This window comes from Heterodontus francisci, chromosome 8 (assembly GCF_036365525.1).
Source record: "Heterodontus francisci isolate sHetFra1 chromosome 8, sHetFra1.hap1, whole genome shotgun sequence".
NCBI lineage: Eukaryota > Metazoa > Chordata > Chondrichthyes > Heterodontiformes > Heterodontidae > Heterodontus > Heterodontus francisci.
In genome coordinates this window covers 86,290,869-86,312,124 of record NC_090378.1, presented here as the reverse complement: position 1 = coordinate 86,312,124, position 21,256 = coordinate 86,290,869, and the positions used below count along the sequence as shown (strand labels likewise).

The window sequence follows — 21,256 nt, the reverse complement described above, 5'->3', positions numbered from 1 at the left end:
CTGCGCTTGGTCTCCCCAATGTAGAGGAGACCACACTGTGAGCAGCGAATACAGTATACTACTTTGAAAGAAGTACAAGTAAATTGCTGCTTCACCTGAAAGGAGTGTTTGGGGCCTGGGATAGTGAGGAGAGAGGAGGTAAATGGGCAGGTATTACACCTCCTGCGATTGCAAGGGAAGGTGCCCTGGGACGGGGACGAGGTGGTGGGGGTAATGGAGGAGTGGACCAGGGTGTCGCGGAGGGAACGATCCCTTCGGAATGCTGACAGGGGAAGGGAGGGGAAGATGCGACTGGTAGTGGCATCACGCTGGAGGTGGCGAAAATGGCGGAGGATGATCCTTTGGATATGGAGGCTGGTGGGATGAAAAGTGAGGACAAGGGGAACCCTGTCACGGTTCTGGGAGGGAGGGGAAGGGGTGAGGGTAGAGGTGCGGGGAATGGGTCGGACACGGTTGAGGGCCCTGTCAACCACAGTGGGGGTAAATCCTCGGTTGAGGAAAAAGGAGGTCATATCAGAAGCACCGTCATGGAAGGTAGCATCATCAGAGCAGATGCGTCGGAGACGGAGAAACTGGGAGAATGGAATGGAGTCCTTACAGGAGGTAGGGTGTGAAGAAGTGTAGTCGAGGTAGCTGTGGGAGTCAGTGGGCTTATAATGGATATTGGTAGACAACCTATCCCCAGAGATGGAGACAGAGAAGTCGAGGAAGGGAAGGGAAGTGTCAGAGATGGACCATGTAAAGGTGAGAGAAGGGTGGAAATTGGAAGCAAAGTTGATAAAGTTTTCTAGATCGGGGCGGGAGCAGGAAACGGCACCGATACAGTCATCAATGTACCGGAAAAAGAGTTGGGGGAGGGGGCCTGAGTAGGACTGGAACAAAGAATGCTCGACATATCCCACAAAAAGACAGGCATAACTAGGACCCATGCGGGTACCCATAGCGACACCTTTTACTTGAAGGAAATGCATGGAGTTGAAGGAGAAGTTGTTCAATGTGAGAACAAGTTCAGCCAGGCGGAGGAGGGTGTTGGTGGATGGGGACTGGTTGGGCCTCTGTTCCAGGAAGAAGCGGAGAGCCCTCAAACCATCCTGGTGGGGGATGGAGGTGTAGAGCGATTGGACGTCCATAGTGAAGAGGAGGCGGTTGGGACCAGGAAACTGGAAATTGTCAAAATGACGTAGGGCGTCAGAAGAGTCACGGATGTAGGTGGGAAGAGACTGGACCAGCGGAGAAAAGATAGAGTCTAGATAGGAAGAAATAAGTTCAGTGGGGCAGGAGCAGGCTGACACAATGGGTCTGCCGGGACAGTCCCGTTTGTGGATTTTGGGAAGGAGGTAGAAGCGGGCTGTCCGGGGTTGCGGGACTATGAGGTTGGAAGCTGTAGGCGGAAGATCGCCAGAGGAGATGAGGTCAGTGACAGTCCTTTGGACGGTGGCTTGATGTTCAGTGGTGGGGTCATGGTCCAGAGGGAGGTAGGAAGAGGTGTCTGTGAGTTGGCGTTGAGCTTCTGCAAGGTAGAGGTCGGTACGCCATACAACAACAGCACCACCCTTGTCTGCAGGTTTGATGACCATGTCGGGGTTAGACCTGAGAGAACGGAGTGCCTCAAGTTCAGAGGGGGACAGGTTAGAGTGAGTGAGGGGGGCAGAGAAATTGAGACGACCAATGTCTCGCCGACAGTTTTCAATGAAGAGATCAAGAGCGGGTAAGAGGCCAGGGTGAGGGGTCCAGGTAGAGGGAGAATGCTGGAGGTGGGTGAATGGGTCTGCTGGTCGGGGGGAGGACTCCTGGTCGAAGAAGTGAGCCCGGAGGCGGAGGCGACGGAAGAAGAGCTCAACGTCATGCCGAGCGCGAAATTCATTGAGGTGGGGGCGTAAGAGGATAAAACTGAGACCTTTGCTGAGTACAGAACGCTCAGCATCAGAGAGGGGGAGGTCAGAGGGTATAGTGAATACACGGCAAGGGGTCAGATCAGAAGGGGTGGGGTCAGAGGGCAGTGAAGCGGAAGGAGGATCTGGAGGGGCATTAGTCCCCATCAGCTGCTGGAGCTTGCGTTCCTTAACACCTGAAAGGAAGAAAAAAAGTTTTTTGTTAATGCGTCGGATGAGACGTAAGATGAGATGAAACTGCGGAGTAGAACAGCTTTGAGATAAGGTGAGACGGTGCTGCTGGAGAGAGAGGTCCAGTGTGTGCATATGGCGGCGCATAGCACTGAGTGTGGATCTCAGGATGCGGCGAGAGTAGCAGTCTGAGGAACGTTGTATTTCTCGGAGATACCTGTGATCCTGGGTGGTTTCAAAGCATGATGGGTGAAACTGCAGTTGGAATCCACGTGGAATCAGTCGGAGCCGGAGATGTGAAGGAGGAAGGAGATGTGGCTGTGAAAACGAGTTTTGGTAGATACCTTATCAAATACCAGGAGGGAAATAGACAGCAATGAAGGTGAACAAGGTAAAAGAGACAAACGAAAATCCCGTCGGAGAGAAGAGCAGAACTTCTTCAAGGTAGGCATTCCTGGAAGAGAAGTGGCAGTGAATTAAACACTAAAATAAAAGCAAAATACTGCGGATGCTGGAAATCTGAAACAAAAACAAGAAATGCTGGATTCACTCAGCAGGTCTGGCAGCATCTGTGGAAAGAGAAGCCCTGGAATTTAATTTTACTATGACTAATTGCATTGTCTAGAAGCACTCTGAAAAAGTTCCAAACGCCTTTTGAATTCCAAGGAAATCTGCTGCAGTGGAAAGTTGGACTCACACTTAACTGCATATTGAGAATCCCAAGTGTAAATTCACCTCAGCATCTTCTTTAGGAGCATGAGATCATTTGAGTTGTTCTGCTGCGTGTAAAATGGACAAACAGATATTGTGTTGCTCTGAAGTTGTCTCGATCTGTTTTTTTTGCTGCCAGAGGGGCTTTTGAGTCAGCAGCAAGTTGCAGTTCTTCCCTTGGTTTTCCCTGAGTAAGCCTCCCTCTTCCAACCATTAATGCTTGATTTACATTCATGCTGGGGAACAACAACGGCCAGCTCTTTGTTGTCTGCCAGATTACAAGTGTTGCATTTCTCTGGTATTTGCATACTTTGATTAATGAACATCTGGTGTTGCACCATCATTGGGGAAAAGCTGGATGCCAAACAGTTCATTATCTTCTATTATTTTTACACTCTATTAAAATGACAGGCTTCAACAAGCATCTCCTGACAAAGTTAGTTTATTAGGAAGAGCTTGTTAATATAACATTGCTGTCCTATTGCTCCTGTTTCAAATACTTCCAACTGATAATATAACATCTTGTTTGATGTGTAGTAGTGTACATTGTACTTAAAAAAAAAACTCAAAATATGACATAGAAAGTACACAGACCTTGTTGAACCTGTTAGCAAAGTGTTGTGGTAAAATAGATTCACTAACGTAACTATTAACTTACAAAGCAAACTGCACATGTGATGGTAAGGAGTGCAAGTATCAGTAACTGTCTGATTACAACACTCTTCAATGTGAAATAGGGTGCCAGCAGAATGGAATCATTCCTGCGTTGAGCTTTTCAGGTTTACAAATTTCCCAGCGAATCTGTGAAACAACAAATTTCAACCCCATTGAAATAAAAGAAAAATACTGCAGGTGCTGGAGTCTGAAAATAAAAACAGAAGAAGCATGGAAATACTCACCAGGTCAGACAACATTGATGGAGAGAGAACTCAGCTCTGACGAAAGGTCAGTGCCTGAAATGTTAACTCTGGGCTGAATTTTACTAGCCCTTCAGGGACTGGCTGGGGGGATGCGGGAAGGCTGGCAAAGTGGCGTGGGAAGGCAGTGGATGATATTCCCATCATCTTACTGTTGTCATGCCACTTAAGTGGCTAATTAGGGGCTTTTTCTCACCTCTGCTGACATTTTGCCAGCACTTGGGGGGGAGGGGGCTGTCTGCCACGTGGGGAGACAGCCAGGCAGCAATGGCCGCCCCCGCGGCAAGGACATCACCTGCCCTTAGTGACCCAATCCCCTTGCCAGGGCTTGTCTGACGGGCCCCAATGCCCCCAGACCCTGATAACTTGACTTTGAGGGTGCAAGGCCGTTGATGCACCCTCATCTTCTAGGTGCAGCATTAGCACTACTCACCATTAACAGTGGCACTGCTGATCCTACTGAGCTGCCAGCCCTCTGTTTGTCCGATAGTTCTTGGGGTGGGCTACAATTCTTAATAGAGTTGGCAGCCCAGGCTGCAGTGAGTTAATTGGCTGCCGCTGACAAGATGTGGCCCTGGATACCACTGGCCGCCAAACTGAGGTCGTCCCCCACTTTCAACCCCAGCAGCGGGACCCCTGTCGCCTCTATGAAATCTTGCCATCTCTTTCTCTCTCCACAGATGCTACCAGACTTGCTGAGCATTTCCAGAATTTTTCTGTTTTTATTCATTTATTTATGGGCGGTACAGTGGCGCAGTGGTTAGCACCGCAGCCTCACAGCTCCAGGGACCCAGGTTCGATTCTGGGTATTGCCTGTGCGGAGTTTGCAAGTTCTCCCTGTGCCCGCGTGGGTTTTCGCCGGGTGCTCCGGTTTCCTCCCACAGCCAAAGACTTGCAGGTGATAGGTAAATTGGCCATTGTAAATTTCCCCTAGTGTAGGTAGGTGGTAGGGAATATGGGAGTACTGTAGGGTTAGTATAAATGGGTGGTTGTTGGTCGGCACAGACTCAGTGGGCCAAAGGGCCTGTTTCAGTGCTGTATCTCTAAAATAAAAATAAAATTTTAAAAAAATTTAAAAAATAAATAAAATTCCAGCTCCATTGATCTGTTTGGCCTACACGGAAGGTACTGAGAAGATCTGAAACCTCAAGAATCGACTGCTTATAAATTGAAGCCTAAAGGCTGTGATCCCCGGGCCAGCACTGATCTTGTTGATCCCAGTGAGAGTGGAGCCTCAGCAGCTTTGTGTTTAGGGAGGAGATCAGCCAAGGTTCCCGCTGCTGCAAGAATATACGTGTGTGTGGATGTTGGGTGAGGGCAGTTTCAAGCTTCTTCATAGTTGAATAATCTGCTGACAAACGGGGCCATTTTGACTTTGGGTGATGGTACAAATGATCCAAACGCACCCACTATATGCTATCACCCAAAGCCAAAGTTACCCCCACTCCATCTGTTCCACCTATCAGGAATGTTCTCAAGGGCATTTTATGGATAACCCCTGGAGGTCTGAATTCTTATATATCCTACTTAGGTAACAAATTAATGCTTAGTGTTATCAGTAAAGCTTGTTGGCTAAAGCAGTGATTCAGAATGAACCTCCATTGCACAGAAAGACCAAAACACTGCTGTCATGTGTTAAAATAATGGCAGAAAAGTTGTGTCTTGTTTAAGTTTATCATATTGATTGAAATTACCACCACCCTCCATGTTTCAAATGATTTTATTCTGTACCATTCTTTAGATCTCTCTATACCACGCAGGAACTGCCAAGAGGATAGACAGGCATATCGCTCTTAGGCCTGAGTCAGGGACACTCTCCACCCAGCTGCTAAACGGGTGCATGTGAGTGGCTTGGATTCATTTCCTTTGCCCCCTTGACCCCAGCCGCAACACCATCACAGAAAAATATCTGCTTCTAAGTAGCCATTGACAATATAGTGTGACGGAAATCCCACATGCCACATGGAAAATATTAATTTCGTCGTATGGAACTTTCCCTGAGATTTTTTACTGGACGTTATTACAAATAATTTAAAAAAAACAGAACAGAGCAACTAAAGATGGCCATGCACAATTTGCATCTGAGAAGCCAAAGGCCGGCTGGGAGGCAGAGGTGATTACCCAGTCTAGCCAGAACAATGCAGGTACACCCCGACTCAATTACCTAGATGGTTCTGTCAATGTTGATTGTCAAAATCCATCGACACCCATTAACTTTGAAAGAGCCAAACCCACCGCCCCCCACCAAGTATGTCTGAACAGCCTTGAATTTCAAAGATCCTTCCAGAAGGTGCTGTTTCAAACAGAGGTGTTTGAAACTCTGAGAGTTTGTGAATTGTGCCTGAGAAAGCAGACAGTAACTGAACTCCAAAGAAGGAACTCTCTTTCCCTCCCTCTCCAGCAAAGTCCCAGGGAGCCTCAGCTGCAACTAAACCTCAAATCTACAGATCCTCACAGTCAGTAATAGAGGACAGATAACGGCTGGCTTTGCCTTCCGGAGTCAGATAAGCAAGCCCGAATTGTGCACATGGTCCAGCGAGGACTTCAGGACTTCAATTTCAACTAAGGACACTGGGACTACCCTTCCATATTTAAATTCCATTTTTATTAAGGATTCTAAGGGAGGTGGTGGAAGCAGATACGATAGCGACGTTTAAGAGACATCTTCACAAATATATGAATAGGAAGGGAATAGAGGGATATGGGCCCCGGAAGTGCAGAAGGTGTTAGTTTCGGCAGGCATCAAGATCGGCGCAGGCTTGGAGGGCCGAATGGCCTGTTCCTGTGCTGTACTGTTCTTTGTTCTTTGTTTGTTCTACTCCAACCTCCCAACTCTGTTTTTTCCCCTCTGTATCTATTTGTGTGTGTGTGTGTGCCTCTCGTATGAATGTGAGCATGGATGCATCACGTATTTTAGTAATTTTAACCGGTTTAGAGTGATAAGGTTAATAAACTTACATCTTTCTTGTTTAAACTCAGGAAAATCTGTCTGATTGGTTCATTTACAATTATATTTAGAGGAGCAGGAGCAAGTGCTCACTGAGGTGGTAATTTACATTACTGTGTTAAAAGGATAAACCCTGTTGCGGTCAAACCAGAGAAGGGGTGAAAGGGGAGCCTGAGACCCCTCCCTCACCTGGTCGTAACAGTAGCCCAAACTGGAAATGTTCACTGTGAAATTAATTTGCTGGCATCAATATACTTCCTTCAACAAAGTGCATCTGTACATCAACATCTTGCACTGTTCCATCTGTTCAAATACTTATTTTGTTCAAGTCATTTTGCCCTTCCATCCTTTGCTCACCAAGGAAATTAACATAGAGTTACATAGAATTTACAGCACAGAAACAGGTCATTCAGCTCAACTGGTCTATGTCGGTGTTTATGCTCCACACAAGCCTCTTTTCACCTTACTTCATCTTGTCTATCAGCATAATCTTCAATTGTTTTCACTCTCATGTACTTATCTAGTTTCTCCTTAAATACATCTATGTTATTCGCCTCAATCACTCCATGTGGTAGTGAGTTTCACATTCTAACGTTTAATTAGTTCTTTTCCCCTATATATGTAATGAATCAAACAGGATTATGAAAAGTCTTCTGTCTGTGTGATGTAGTGTGTAGAGTCCCTTAAACCAATTAGATATTAGAACCAAAGTCATGGACCCTTTGTCTAATCACCTGAGAACAGCACACTGAACATTGCCGACTAACAAACCAGTGCTCCCACTGGCAGATTCTACGAGTTTCAGCATTGTTGTGACATTGGTTTATACTTAATACACTCATATTGCAAATAGGCATATTCCAGGGCTAACAGTGAGCAACACCATAGGAGGTCCTCTCGAATTACACGTGAATGAATCAAGTACTAAGTCCATTCTACCCTGATACATTCAGGTAACAACATTAACATACTTTTCGACACAATTAAATTGATGCAATTTGATTGACATCTTTGGGTGCTAGTTTCACTGACATCATTATTTATACTGATCCATTGTAAGAAAAAGAGCTGGCCTGCATCTAAAATTCTCCAGGCTTGCAGTTAAAACTAAAGATTCTACTCATCATATTTACCCAATAAAAAATTCCAGGCTGCCTTGGTTTTAATTGCAAATCCTGCTCCAGGGACTGGCTCACTTGCTTAAGAGGCAGCAATGTTCCATTCACCACTGAACATACTGCAGTCAATTATGGTAATGAATTGTCAATAAATATAAAAATTTAATATAGTCGGCTCAGAGTGAGTGGCAGATATGGACTTGCCTCACAGACAAATCTGCTACTGCTGCAAATATTAAGTGCACCTGAAAGCTGCTGGCAGGCAGACAAGTCTATAAGGACCTACAGCACAGCTCAGGGAGTTAAAGAGCCCAGTGGACAGGTCCCATATGATGGCCTCTCACTGTGCATTTGAGACGTCACCTACCTGAATACTGTAAAGTTTTTCACAATTAAGATCAAAGGTCTAAATTCAAAACAAACAAGTGAACGGTAATTTGGAATTCTTCTTAGAGAACACCATTTCCTAATGAGGTCCTCCTTTAACAAGTACTGCGCAGTTGATGTCTGATAGCTAGGATTAAGTAAGGGTTGTGGGAAACCATCACACTATAGAGGATGGCTTTGGTCTGTATCACTATTAATCTGTTCATTGTTAAACCACAAAACTCATGAGTAAGCACTTAGCTCCTAGCTCAGAGGTGAAACTGCATTTCATTTTCGATGTGGTCACATCTGAAGTTGAAATAGAGAACATAAACATTATTCCTTGGAATAAAATTGGCATTAAATTTATAAATTTTAAAGATCGTTTTGTTTTGCCTTTTCCAGGTGGATTTCTCTGTGATTGCCTCACAGGCAGGGAGCACTCTCAATAATCTCATGAGTCACGCTCAGGAGCTTGTACTGAAACTTCGCTCATTACAGCTTGACCAGCGAGAGTTTGTGTGCCTCAAGTTCCTTGTGCTCTTCAGTCTAGGTAAATGCCTCATTCTTTTATTTTCCAAGCTAATGTTATTGCACTCTGCCAGTTAACTGGACTCCCTGAACGAAAATAAGTAGACAAGTTGGCTGTCAGGCTAAAAGTGTATGGGCAATTATGGAGGCAGCTACACTGTCAATCTTAGATGTAGGGAATAGATACAGGTTAACATAGACCTACATTAACGGTCATCTATAGAATCTGCTAAGTGGTACTCTAATGAAGAAAACATGGGATAATCTAACAAATGATTGAGGAACATGAATTTACAACTCTCGTTATTTTTCAATAGTAATGAGAACTGACTTTGGATCCTCCACTGAGATGTAACAGAATCTATGCATGTGTATTTGTGAAAAGATAAATGTTTCAGCCACTTTTTCCACTGATTCTTTAACACATCTTTTATATTCAGAGAATAGCAGGTACCTGTGAGTTTTAACAGGCAGCAATCTTACTGAGTGGCTAAGATGATGTTATAAATTATAAGAATGAACCCAAGTCAGTTATAACCATTATCCAAACCCCCGAAGAGAGAAATCACTGCCGTGTACTTTTTATGTAAAATACACATGTGCATGTGCACTCACTCTCTCTCTCTCTCTCTCTCTTTCACACTCTCTCTCACTCTCTGTCACTCTCACTCTCGCTCTCTCTAGTGGATCAGCTGCTCATTTTACACCCTGTCTCACTTTCATTCTCATTGAGCTCATGTAAGTGAAAAACGGCCAGTGTGTAAAAATGTGCGACTGCCCATTTCCAACCTGAGGGTAAAAATGAAAATTCACCACACAATACACACACTCACCACGCACTGTGATTGGTGGGCAGTTTTATTCTGTTCCTATCTATTGATGGCGACGAGTATTATGACAGCCATTGATGGCAAGAATGTTACCACTTGATGGATAGCACACTGAAACATGCCACCCTGTTCCGCACCATCACTATAGCCATCGCTAGATTGCCTGGCTTCTCAAAATAGGCGGCCAAGACAGCCACCTGAAGCAAGTGCACATCTAATTTAAGTATTTCAATTGGGTTCCTCTGATGTCCATAGGACCCAGACGCCATTTTAGAATTCAACTGAGTGAAGCGTACTTCATACACCTTCCATCTCAGCACCAGCTGGCAGTCCAGCCGAAGAAGAGTCCCAAGTTAAGTACTTTTGTATTTTTGGCAGGCCAGGAGGAGCAGGAGTGCTCAGCTCAAGAATCAACAAAAGATTTGAAAAGAAACAGGGGCTGGGATTTTATCTGGGCGACAGGGGGTCTCCACCTCCAGCAAAAGCGCCGACAAGAAGTCTGCGTCACCCCTTCTGTAGGATGCCTGCCAAATCAAGTGTCAATAAGGCACTTAACTGGACAGCGGCGGGCATTCCATGGGATCAATGACCCTGGTGACGGAAGTCCTGCCGTCTGAAAGCTGCCGGCCAATCAGAGGCCAGCAGCTCTTAAACTGAGCAGTGCCACCACAGAGGCGGTGGCTGCTGCTGGTGGAGCACCCACCCAGGGCCCAGGAGCAGCGCTGGACCCAGGCCACAGGTCAGTCGGGGGGGGGGGAGGGGTCTCACAGGGTGGGGGTCGATGGGGAGTGTAGGCGGGCGACAGCAAGGGCAGAGATTGGGTCTCAGTGGGCCCCCCCTTCCTGATACAAAAACAAGAAATGCTGGAATCACTCAGCAGGTCTGGCAGCATCTGTGGAAAGAGAAGCAGAGTTAACGTTTCGGGTCAGGTGCCTCGTTTAGGCACTAAGTGCCTTTTAATGAGGGCCCTCCCCGGCAAGCAACCTGCATGGTTATTCTTGTTATGCTCCTCATGCAGCAATAGGCCCACCTGCCCACCGCTTGGCTCATTGCGACGACAGCAGGATGAGGCCTTTGATTGGGTGTTATTGCCCACTTAAGGGCCTCAATTGGCAGTGGGGCGGGAAAGCCATTCACAGGTCTTCTTGCCCTGGACTTAGTTTCTGGGAAGGCGGCAGGTTCCCACCACACCCCCACCCCCCGCCACCATCCCACCTTCTCCCCACCTCCAAACCTGCTGCAGGGGAGAGCACAATCTTCCCTCCAGGATGTGGGGAAAGACGTATATAAAGGGCTCCTCCATTCTCTCTGAATAGCTGACCAGTCTTTTACTGATCCTGTTTCATCCTTTTCCTCCAACAATCTCTCCCAATTGTCATCACTTCCCTCCAATCCCTGATCCCCTTTACACACTGTTCTTACAATCTATCTCCTTCAATTTTTTTTGCCAGCTCTATAGTTAACTCAATAAATGATTTGAAGAGAAAAAGAATACAAAAAGTTCCTCAGCCACCACCCCCCACCTGGCTGAACAGTGTGTCCCTCATTGTAGCAGGATCTCCATTATCCACCGGAGTGCCCTCTTCTGAGATGTAAAGTCAAGGCTGAACCAGTGCTGATTGCACTTTGGTTGTTGGTATTCTGGAATCAGCCCTATTTACATTGTAGCTTTAAGAGAACTAGTGCCAATGGAGAAACATCTGCTTGAACACAAGTTGGTAACTTTTATTATCTGGTTGGGCAGCTTTCCCCCATTGGGGTTGTCCTTATAGGCCAGCAGTACAGAAAACTAGTCACTTAGTTTATGGGCTGCTTGGCTGGTTCAGGGAGACATGAAACTAAATTCTTTGTGTACTATTATCCAATACTTATCCACTGAGCGTTTCAATCACAACTGAGCATGAAAAATGTCCATAAAAGAGGATGTTGGGTGAGAATAAAATCATCAGCAAGATGTATGAGTATTGGAAGATCCAATAAGCATGAAAGGACTTTTAGGAACCAGGCAGGGAAGGCCGACATTAGAATCATCACAGTAGTGAAGGTGCATATGATTAGTACAGTTGATGGAGATACTTCAGTAATTGGTAGCACCAAACTAACTTCTCAGAATTCTATGAACAGAGAGAAATAGAATTATTAGTCATGGTGAGCTGCCCACATCAATCAATTACTCAGTCCATCACAGATTCTGAGCCATTAACAGTGACATTTGTGCAGATTTAGTTCAGTCTTTCCTGCAGACAAACTATCCATTAGGCTGAATATCTACTTGGGAGACAGACTGGTGTAGTGGCTTGGTATATTGCCCCTTCAAGTCTGGGACTTATTTTCGACTCAAGCCCAGAATAATGGGATTAAAGTCTGCTTACTCAGCCATCTGTATGGTCTGTGTGTGAAATGAGTTTGAATGTTCTCAACCCAGTTCCCTGTGAGCAAGGGAACGGGGAACCAAAGTACATATTGTCATAAAATTGGAAACCCCCGTCAGAGATTGATTGGTGGAGGAAACAGAAATGTAACATTATGGCAGTAGAAGGCTGGGGTTAAAGCAAGTATTTGAAGCAGCATAGAGGGAGCATCACTCTGCACCTAGTCTTACTTTACATGATCTTAGAGCACTTGATGTTGACATTGAGGGGAGAGCTCTATTGCATAGCACTGATAAGTCTCACTTTCATTAGGCAAAATGTTTAACCAGTGACAAATTATGCAGTAAACATCCAAATAAACAGAAAGGATTGAAGTCCTAATCCAGAAAGCCTTTTCACTACCCATTCATCATTCACACTGGAAGTGAAGCAGATAAGAGAAGTGACTTGGTATTGATCCTTTCAATATAGAGATTCTTTACTTAATCAAATATTTAGGTGGAATACTGATGTGCATTTGGCATAGAGGTTTCAGCATTCCATCAACACCTGTTTCATGTATTAGCTTGGATCGGGCAAAAGAGTGGGGTGCATATGCATTCTTATAAGAAACAAAAGCACAACAATTGTATGTCATCATATTCTGGGTACCAGTATCTGTGGAGTGCAATCCACAGTCAGCAGACATGAGCTTATACCCATTTACAAAGGAGCTCTGTGTGTGGGTGTGTATGCATGTGCAGAGTATTGAAGTTATTCTACATCCAGTGAGAGGAGCAGCTTGTGTCAGAGTGCCTTCTTGAGGTCTCAAACTTTGTGGTTTTAGTGTGTTTAGAATTTAGATTGTTAACCTGATTCCCCAGTGACCCTGGCATTATCAATACTTTCCATCACTGCATAAGCAGCCATGTGAACATACCATTATATATACAAGCATTGCATATGTAAGTGTTCTGTACCAGTGAATTTACTTTTTATTTATTCATGCCAAGGCCAGCAATTTATTGCCCATCCCTAATTTCCCTTGAGAAGGTGATGGTGAGCCATCTTCTTCAACTGCTGCGGTCCATGTAGTGAAAGTATTCCACAATGCTTTTCCATAGGGAGTTCGAGGATTTTGAACCAGTGACAGTTAAGAAACAGAGATATATTTCCAAGTAAGGGTGGTGTTTGGTTTGGAGGGGAACATGGAGATGGTGGTGTTTCCATGTGCCTGCTGCCCTCGGTCTTCTAAGTGGGAGAGTTTGCGGGTTTGGTGCCCACATTATACCACAATCATATTACATAGTCTCTTCCATTAAAAGCCTGTTTGACGGTGGTTTATAAAGGTAAGATGTTCCTTAATCCGAGTAAGTCGGATTTTAGGATCCTATAACAGTCGTGGGAGACTTCACATCTGGCAAACATAGATGAGTAAATATTTTCAAGCCCTTTGGCACAATTTGAGTTTGACTTCTTTTATATGACAGGATAATGTATCCAGCTTTCTGTGAGATGTTGCAAACTAAACCTGAGAGCAATCCGGTACTTTCGTTAATGTTAATATTACATCTGGTTTGAAAGAAATTGAATGAAATGCTATAAGTGACATCAAAGAACATGGCCACTGCATGTCATATTAGAAATGTTTGATCCTCTTTCGCACTGGTCATTGTCAACTTTGACATGTCAAGCAAGCCTCATTTCCACTGAAATACGCTGTAAGGAAACTTCCCTGGCGTGTGCTTAGAGGCTTAGCAGACATGTAGAGAGCTGAGTTTTTTTTTTAGGGATAAATCCCTCTCTCTCCTTCAGTATTCTATTACCGAACAAATGTATCCAGGTCAGAGGAATCTGAAACATTGAATTATTAAGATTAAGCATGAAATTGTAAAACTGGAGGAGGTAAGTCATTGAACAAGGTTCTGAATATCATCTGCCATGGTGAAAAGTTGGATTACCCACCAGCATCAATTTGGAGAGAGCTGTGACAGAGTGAAGTTTCATTAGATGGGTAGCAGGATGACTAAAGTGCAGTATTTCATGTAATTCAGGTAAAGTGACTTTTTCATGGACTGGTCAATGATTGGTCACAGGCTGGTGCACACACCTGACAGGCTGTGCATGTGCAGGATGAATGCCTTAAGTTTTAAAGGTCATTTGCTTTTGCTCTGAATGATAAATATTTATGTCAGAAGAACAGCATTCTTTGCCATATTATTGATGGTACAGATTTACCTCTTAACAAGACTGCTTATAGAAAAGGCATTGACTTTAGTTTATCATCTGCAAAGTAAATGTGTGGGATGGAGGAATGCTCATGCATAAACTGGAGCCTTTTTATTATTTGGTCTGATTCTGCTTTGTTATTTTTTTGTGTTCAAATATTAACTGTTCCATAATAAGCAAGTTAAATAAATTTAACCATCAGACCACTGTTGTGCTCAGAGATATAACTATGTCATTAACCATGGCCCCTTGCCTAATTCCTTTCTAGATTAAATCAGTTGTAAGAATTATGGCATCTATTTAACAGGAAGCACCCCGATAAAAATCTAAGGTGTGAAGCGACATAGAATTACATGGAGTTTTGCAGCACAGAAACAGGCCATTTGGCCCAACAAGTCTGCCAGTTTTTATACTCCACACGAGCCTCCTCCCACCTTACTTCATCTCACTGTCTCAGCGTATCCTTCTATTCCTTTCTCCCTCATGTATTTACCTAGCTTCCCCTGAAATTCATCTATGCTGTTCACCTCAACATGTCCATGTGGTAGAGAGTTCCACATTCTCACTAATTTCTGAGTAAAGCTGTGTCTTCTGAAATCATCATTGGATTTATTAGTGACTATATTGTATTTCTGCCCCTAGTTTTGGACTCACCACAAGTACGGTATTTCAAGTGCTGAAGTGCCAGTAATGCTGCTGCATTAAGCATATTTTAAAGCTAAAAGCAAGAAATAAAAATAATTTAGGTCTTGATTGTGACTGCCATGCTGAAGAGGTCCCATTCACTTCTGAACTCTGGACTGATTCAACAACAATAACTTGTATTTATACAGAGCCTTTAACCTGATTAAAAGATCCCAAGGTGCTTCACAGGAGCATTAGAAAGCAACATTTGGCACAGCAACATAAGGCAACATTAGGGCAGATGGCCAAAAGCGTAATAAAAGAAGTGGGTTTTAAGGAGCATTTTAAAGGAGAAAAGAGAGGTAGAGGAGTGTAGGGAGGGAATTCCAAAGCTGAGGGTCTCGGCAGCTGATGGCATGGCCACCAATAATGGAGATGCTCAAGAGGCCAGAATTAGATGAGTGCAGATTGCTCATTTGAATAATTTCTGCACCCAGCCTATGCTAACTGCACTGTTCATTGGCTGGACGCATCAGCAGGGGACCAACATCATGAGTGGCTAGCACCACTTAAAGCTAGGCTGCTTAACAGGGAGTTGCATTCTTGTTGGATTAGGTGCCTGTAGCCATGCAGGAAGTGGCTCTGACCTGGGAAACATTGAATAATGGCCCAACATTGGAGAGAGTGGGCTGCAAGGTTTTTGGACACTGCACTGGAGTCTTTGGCGGGTGAGGTAGAAAGGAGGAGATGTTCTGTATCTGCAGTGGGAAGGAGACCTTCCAGACACACGCTCAGAAGGCAATGGGAGCAGATGGCAATGGAGGTCAATGCCAGGAGGTTTGCCCCAAGGACCTGGATGCAGCGCCACAAGAAGTTCAATTAACCTCAAGGTCATATTCAAATTTCATATCCCAACAACTGCACCACTAGACTCAGACACTGCTAAAATCACCACACCCACATCACCCACCTACCAACAATCTTTATCAACCAGGACTCATAGTTAATATTCATATGCTTTACCTCACCGTCACACACTTGGGACTGCTGCAAGCCTCACACTCATATATCAAAGCTTTCATGCCTGTCAGCTATTCAACCATAACAGCCACATCAGTCAAAAAGATTGCATGACAGTCACTGACATATTTCCCTTTCTCTTGCAGGACACCATGGGACACAACCAGAGGCAGCAGGAGCTAAACGAAGAGGGAGAGGTGCACTTGCATGTCCTAACCATGGAGGAGGTGGTGCTGACCATTATTGGGATGGCTATTGCTGAGACCAGGGCCAGTAGCAGGGCTGGAACCATCAAAGGTGATGGTATGCTCATACAAATTCCTCCTCCTCACATCCGAATTCCCCTCATTCTACACTCTCTTCTGATTTACAAGCTGCAGATGATGTAAGCATGTACCTCTTACTTTTCCCACTCCCCACACACCAATCTTACCCTTGTGCCTGTCTCCTTTCAGATAAGCAAGAGGGGCAACCTGGCCAAGCAGTGGAGAAACACCAAAGAGAGAGGAGTGATGATGAAAACACAACACTGTCACTTCATTTCACACTCAACTCAGATACTGACACTGCACATATCTTAGCGGATAGATGAGAGGTGGTGCCTGCATGTTGTGGGACACCAGGCATGAGTGTGCAGAAGCCAGGGCAGGGGCAAATACAGCTAAGGTGCCCACTTGCCAGAGGGTGAGATCACACAAGGGTTCCACTGCATAAGATTTCAATGGAGCAGGCTACAGAAGAAGACTGACGTCTATGCAAAACAAAATGCTTGGTGCATTGGAAAGCTACCAGAAAGCCTGCAGTCAATGTTAAGGAACAGGGAGGAGTCCAGCACCAACTTGGCTAGGCACAGAGCTTGGAGCCCATCCTTTCCAGCATGGCAGTGGCGGCCACCTCCATTCACACACTTGTGGACCTAACCATGATACAGCATCTGATGGCTGATGTCACAGCTTCCATTGCAGTACAAGCAGAAGCCATGCAAAGTATGAGTGACGCAGTGTAAGCTTAGACTAAAGTCATGTAAGGTCAAACTGCTGCCATCATGGTTGCAGATACGAGTGTTGAAAGCTTGTAGAATGTCACAGCAGTTCAGCAATCTGTACTCCAGCAGGTTACTAGGATTGCTGAGGTGCCACTGTGGGGAAGTGGCAGTGGCTGAATGGAACGCGACGCTGCTGTCCTCTTTCAGGATGACAGCATTTGTTCTCCCACCCCCACCCCCACCATTCGGGCAGTGCCCTTGCTATTGCCCCTCAGCCAGTCAGCCCAGAGTGCTGCCACCCGTGCCAAGGTGGTGCAGTCTGAAGCTGAGCATGCTAGGCCAGAGCTGCTCCAGGTCATCCTACAAGGCCATCTGCAGACTCCTCCACTGAAAGTCAGCAGCCTTCCACTGAACATGCCCAGCCACTGGGGTAGCATTACATAGGAACATGCACAAAGCTGATAAGTGAACTTTTGTATGCAATATGACAAGATTTCATTTATAAATTTTGATTGGAATGTTTATTTTGTGGTGACCTTTATTTTTGCATTGTGGCCAAGCAGACACTGTGCAGGCCAGTTACAGAGGGAAGATAAGGTGTGGAAATGTTGGTGGTTGGGGAATGGTGGTTGCAATTATCACAGTCAGATGGGTTCTTCACAGACACCCCAGGCAGACAGGGGTTGTATGGGTTACCTCCTCCCTTCCTCTTCCTCCTCCTCCTTATGCTCCTTTTCTTCAGCTGCTTGCTGGGCAGCTGGTGGCAAGAACTGTCTCCTCATGATGCCAAGGTAGTGCAGCATGCTGCAGACCACCATGGATCTTGAGACCTGTTCTGCTGATTATTACAGGGCTCCTCCAGAGTAGTCCAGACAGATGAACTGTTATTTCAGCACACCAGTGGTCTGCTCTATCATATTTCATGTGACAACATGGCTTCCATTGTTGTGCATCAGAGTCATTAGCCAAGAGGTCAGTAGATAGGCTTGTCACCCAGTATCTACCCATTGGTTTACTACGATGGTTCAAATGCAGCTGGTACAGTGGAATGCCACAGAACGAACGCATCATGGCTGCTACAGGTTACTAGGCATTGACCTGTATGATTTTCTGCCTATGATCATGCACCAACTGGACGTTGAGGAATTGGAATCACTCTCGGTTCTGGTATAGGGCAGAGTTGACATGCAGCACACGCAAAGTGATGTGCATGTAGTCAATGGCATGATACACCATGGGGAAGCCTGCAATCTTAGCAAAGCTGCGTGCTTGCTCCACCTGCTTCTCTCTGGCAATAGTGAATGAAACAATGAATAGAGAGCATGAGTGGCCTCCCTCACTGAGGTTGCAGTTGTGGCTGCAGCAGGTGGCAGATTTCAGTGAGGATGTGCTTACGGACGCTCTGATGTTTTATACGTTGTTTCTCATTGAGGTTCAAGTCGGAGAATTGCTTCCCAAACACAGTGGCCAGATATGACCACCTGCTGAGAGTCCTTAGCCACTTCGTCTTCCTTCTTCCAGCAGCTTTCCTTGCTCTGTATGGCCTCTGTTCATTCTCCAAGTCATGCTGTAATCCAAGGGGAATGGTTACTGATGTACCCATGTTTGGGGGCAACTGGTTTGTGCAGAAGCCTTGAAATCATCAAAAACTCCTCCAACACCTGTCACACCACTCCCTGTCAACTTTTTTGCAACTTGAAAGCATCAAACACTTACAGAATTGAAGCAACAGCCAGGAGAAATCAACCGACAACTAGCCTGTAAGTTTGTTTTATTCATTCATGGGGTGTGGGCGTCGCTGGCCAGGCCATCATTTATTGCCCATCCCGAATTGCCCTTGAGAAGGTGGTGGTGAGCTGCCTTCTTGAACTGCTGCAGTCCATGTGAGGTAGGTATACCCACAGTGCTGTTAGGAAGAGAGTTCCAGGATTTTGACCCAGCGACAGTGAAGGAACGGCGATATAGTTCCAAGTCAGAATGGTGTGTGACTTGGAAGGGAACTTGCAAGTGGTGGTGTTCCCAAGCATTTGCTGCCCTTGTACTTCTAGTTGGTAGAGGTCACAGGTTTGGAAGGTGTTGGGGGTCCTGCCTGCTGCTGAATGTATGTTCAGTTGTGTGAGGTTAAGAGAGGGTGTTAGCTGGAGCTTTGAACTCCAAAATGAACACTGATTGACATCATGATCTGCATACTCTGCATACTTCCGGTGGATATTCACAGTGCATTCGCTAACATCCGCACCAATGTGACGGCCAGCATGATTCGAGCACAAGTGTGTGTGCTTGCATGCTGCTATCGCCATTTTGGAGTTCTAAGGAAACTGGTAGCACCCAAAACACAGGCAGTAATGAGGCAATTTTTCACCCAACATTTCCTTCAAAATGTACCGTTTATTTTTGAAAAACATGTTTTCTTATGTTCTTTAACTACCACAGTACCCCTTTTCCTTTTACCTCAAAGCTCTGTTCAACAGCTGTTCAATGGATGAAGCTAGGCTGCAATTGGATATAAATTATTTAGATGCAGCTATTTATATAAGTGTAAGACATTGGGTTGCCAAAACTCACAGTTTCTTCAGTGCTTTTTTCCCCTGTACTTTTATACAAATTAACCTTTAATGGAAAGCAGTTTATAATCTTCGATATTTAACCCTAATCTGTACCCTGGGGTTTTGATGACACGTGAATGACGGACAGTGCCTTTAGCAAGAGTGAGGTAACTTCTTTGAATAACTGAGTGGATTCACATAATATGGTCTCTGAGGAAAATGGAAATGTTTCGAAGGACATATGTAAACTGCAGAGCGTACTTAAGGACTGATTTTAGCATTCGTCAGCTCAATCTAAAATTATGATCTGTTCGAGTGAAAGAAAAGAAAGACTTGCATTTATATAACACCTTTAATGACCTCAGGACATCCCAAAGGAAACATTGCTGCATAAGCTAATATAGAAACAGAAAGCTCGGAATTACAATCAGTGTAAAGGTTTATTCTGCTGGCCGTTCAGTATTACTGGGCTAGTAATTTGGGGAGCCTGACATTTTACATAATTCCTGGCCAATTAGTATCTATGAGGAAATCACAGTAGCTCCTCAGCTTATGCTGTTTGTTCTGCTCATTAAGGGGAGTGGAGGGTGGGTAGGAATGTCCACAACATTCAAATCTTCACAGATCACACCAGCAGTGCACTAATTCTGTGTTACAGCTGAGGTTACAGCTTCTTTCATTTTCAGGAGTTGCACAGTTTGTATAACCAGAAGGTTCACAGCATGGTTTAAGGTTCAGTGCTCCCTTGTTATTGAGTTGAATGGAGCAGGAGCAGATAAGGGCTGCCAGAATAGTAATGCAGAGGCCCAGACTAATGCCCTGGGACATGGGTTCAAACCCCAACATGGCAGCTGGTGGAATTTAAATTCAATTAATTATTAAAAATCTGGAATTGAAAGCTGGTCTCAGTAATGGTGCTATGAAACTATCATCAATTGTCATAAAACCCCATTTGGTTTACTAATGCTCTTTAGGGAAGGAAATCTGCTGGCCTACAAGTGTCTTCAGACCCACAGCAATGCAGTTGACTCTTAACTGCCCTCTGAAATGGCCTAGCAAGCCATTCAGTTCAAGAGCAATTAGAGATGGGCAATAAATGCCATAAAAGAATTTTTAAAAAGTTACTGAGCTGTGTCATGTTCCTCAGGTAGACCTGCAGATAATGTCAAACATAAGGTTAGAATTGCTGATGGCCTATCAGGAGCTTGAGACATATTGAGATATGATTTACTTTAGTATTAATACAGTGTGCAAGCATTGTAGAGGCTAATTTCTTCATGCTTTTCACTACATCTGTTTGTTAATGGATCGGGGTGAGGAGACATGATGTACAGTGGGAGGAGTGCAGAGGGTCCTGAATGTTATTGGTGCCCAGAATCCTAAGGATTCTTAATGGGGTTCTGTGACTGGTGGACACCTCTGTAATTCTAGCCAGCTCTTGCAGGGTATTTCTCATGGATTCAAGTGAAGATAGTACTATTCAGAAGATCCAGGTTATGCCTGTTTATGGTTTCTGACTGATTCCAATTTCAGTTGTAAATGTTCAGTTTGTCTCATGTTGCAGGAAGGCCGTGCATGTCAAGGCAGGTTTTTTCTCTCAGGGCAAAATCTCGCTGGATAAGCTTTCACAAATGCTTAGGACAGGGCGACACAAATTGCATAATAGGTTATCAGGATACACTAAGTACTTAGCATAGAAAACTGCACTTCAGCCTTACCTTGACAGATTTTTTCAGATCATCCATCTTTTTCCCAACCTGTATCTATGTCCACTGGGTCCTGCAAACAGCTTCAACTCTGTCAACATGCTCGGTGAACCAATTGCTATTTAGGATGATGTTCTTGCATCTCATGTATGACGGTCCTCCTTAGCAACACTGAATGGATGAGAATCTTCAGTACTTAGTCCTCAAATCTAGCTGCTATCTCCCTGATTGCCTCCCTTTATCAGGTATATTGAAGGGGTAACTCCCGGCCTGCTCTTCCCTGTGGAATGTCAGGAATTTAAAAGCCTGCTT

The 21,256-nt window shown here is 44.8% G+C and overlaps 1 protein-coding gene across 7 annotated transcripts in view; it reads left to right on the top strand.

Annotated features, from left to right (window-relative positions):
* Nucleotides 1–21,256, top strand: part of nr5a2 (nuclear receptor subfamily 5, group A, member 2) — a 234,088-nt gene that overhangs the window by 147,903 nt on the left and 64,929 nt on the right. For all 7 annotated transcript variants that reach the window (XM_068037607.1, XM_068037609.1, XM_068037612.1 and 4 more), the window contains one exon: nt 8,528–8,675. In XM_068037607.1, coding sequence (XP_067893708.1) covers nt 8,528–8,675 — 148 coding nt within the window. The remainder of the gene's footprint in view (nt 1–8,527; nt 8,676–21,256) is intronic.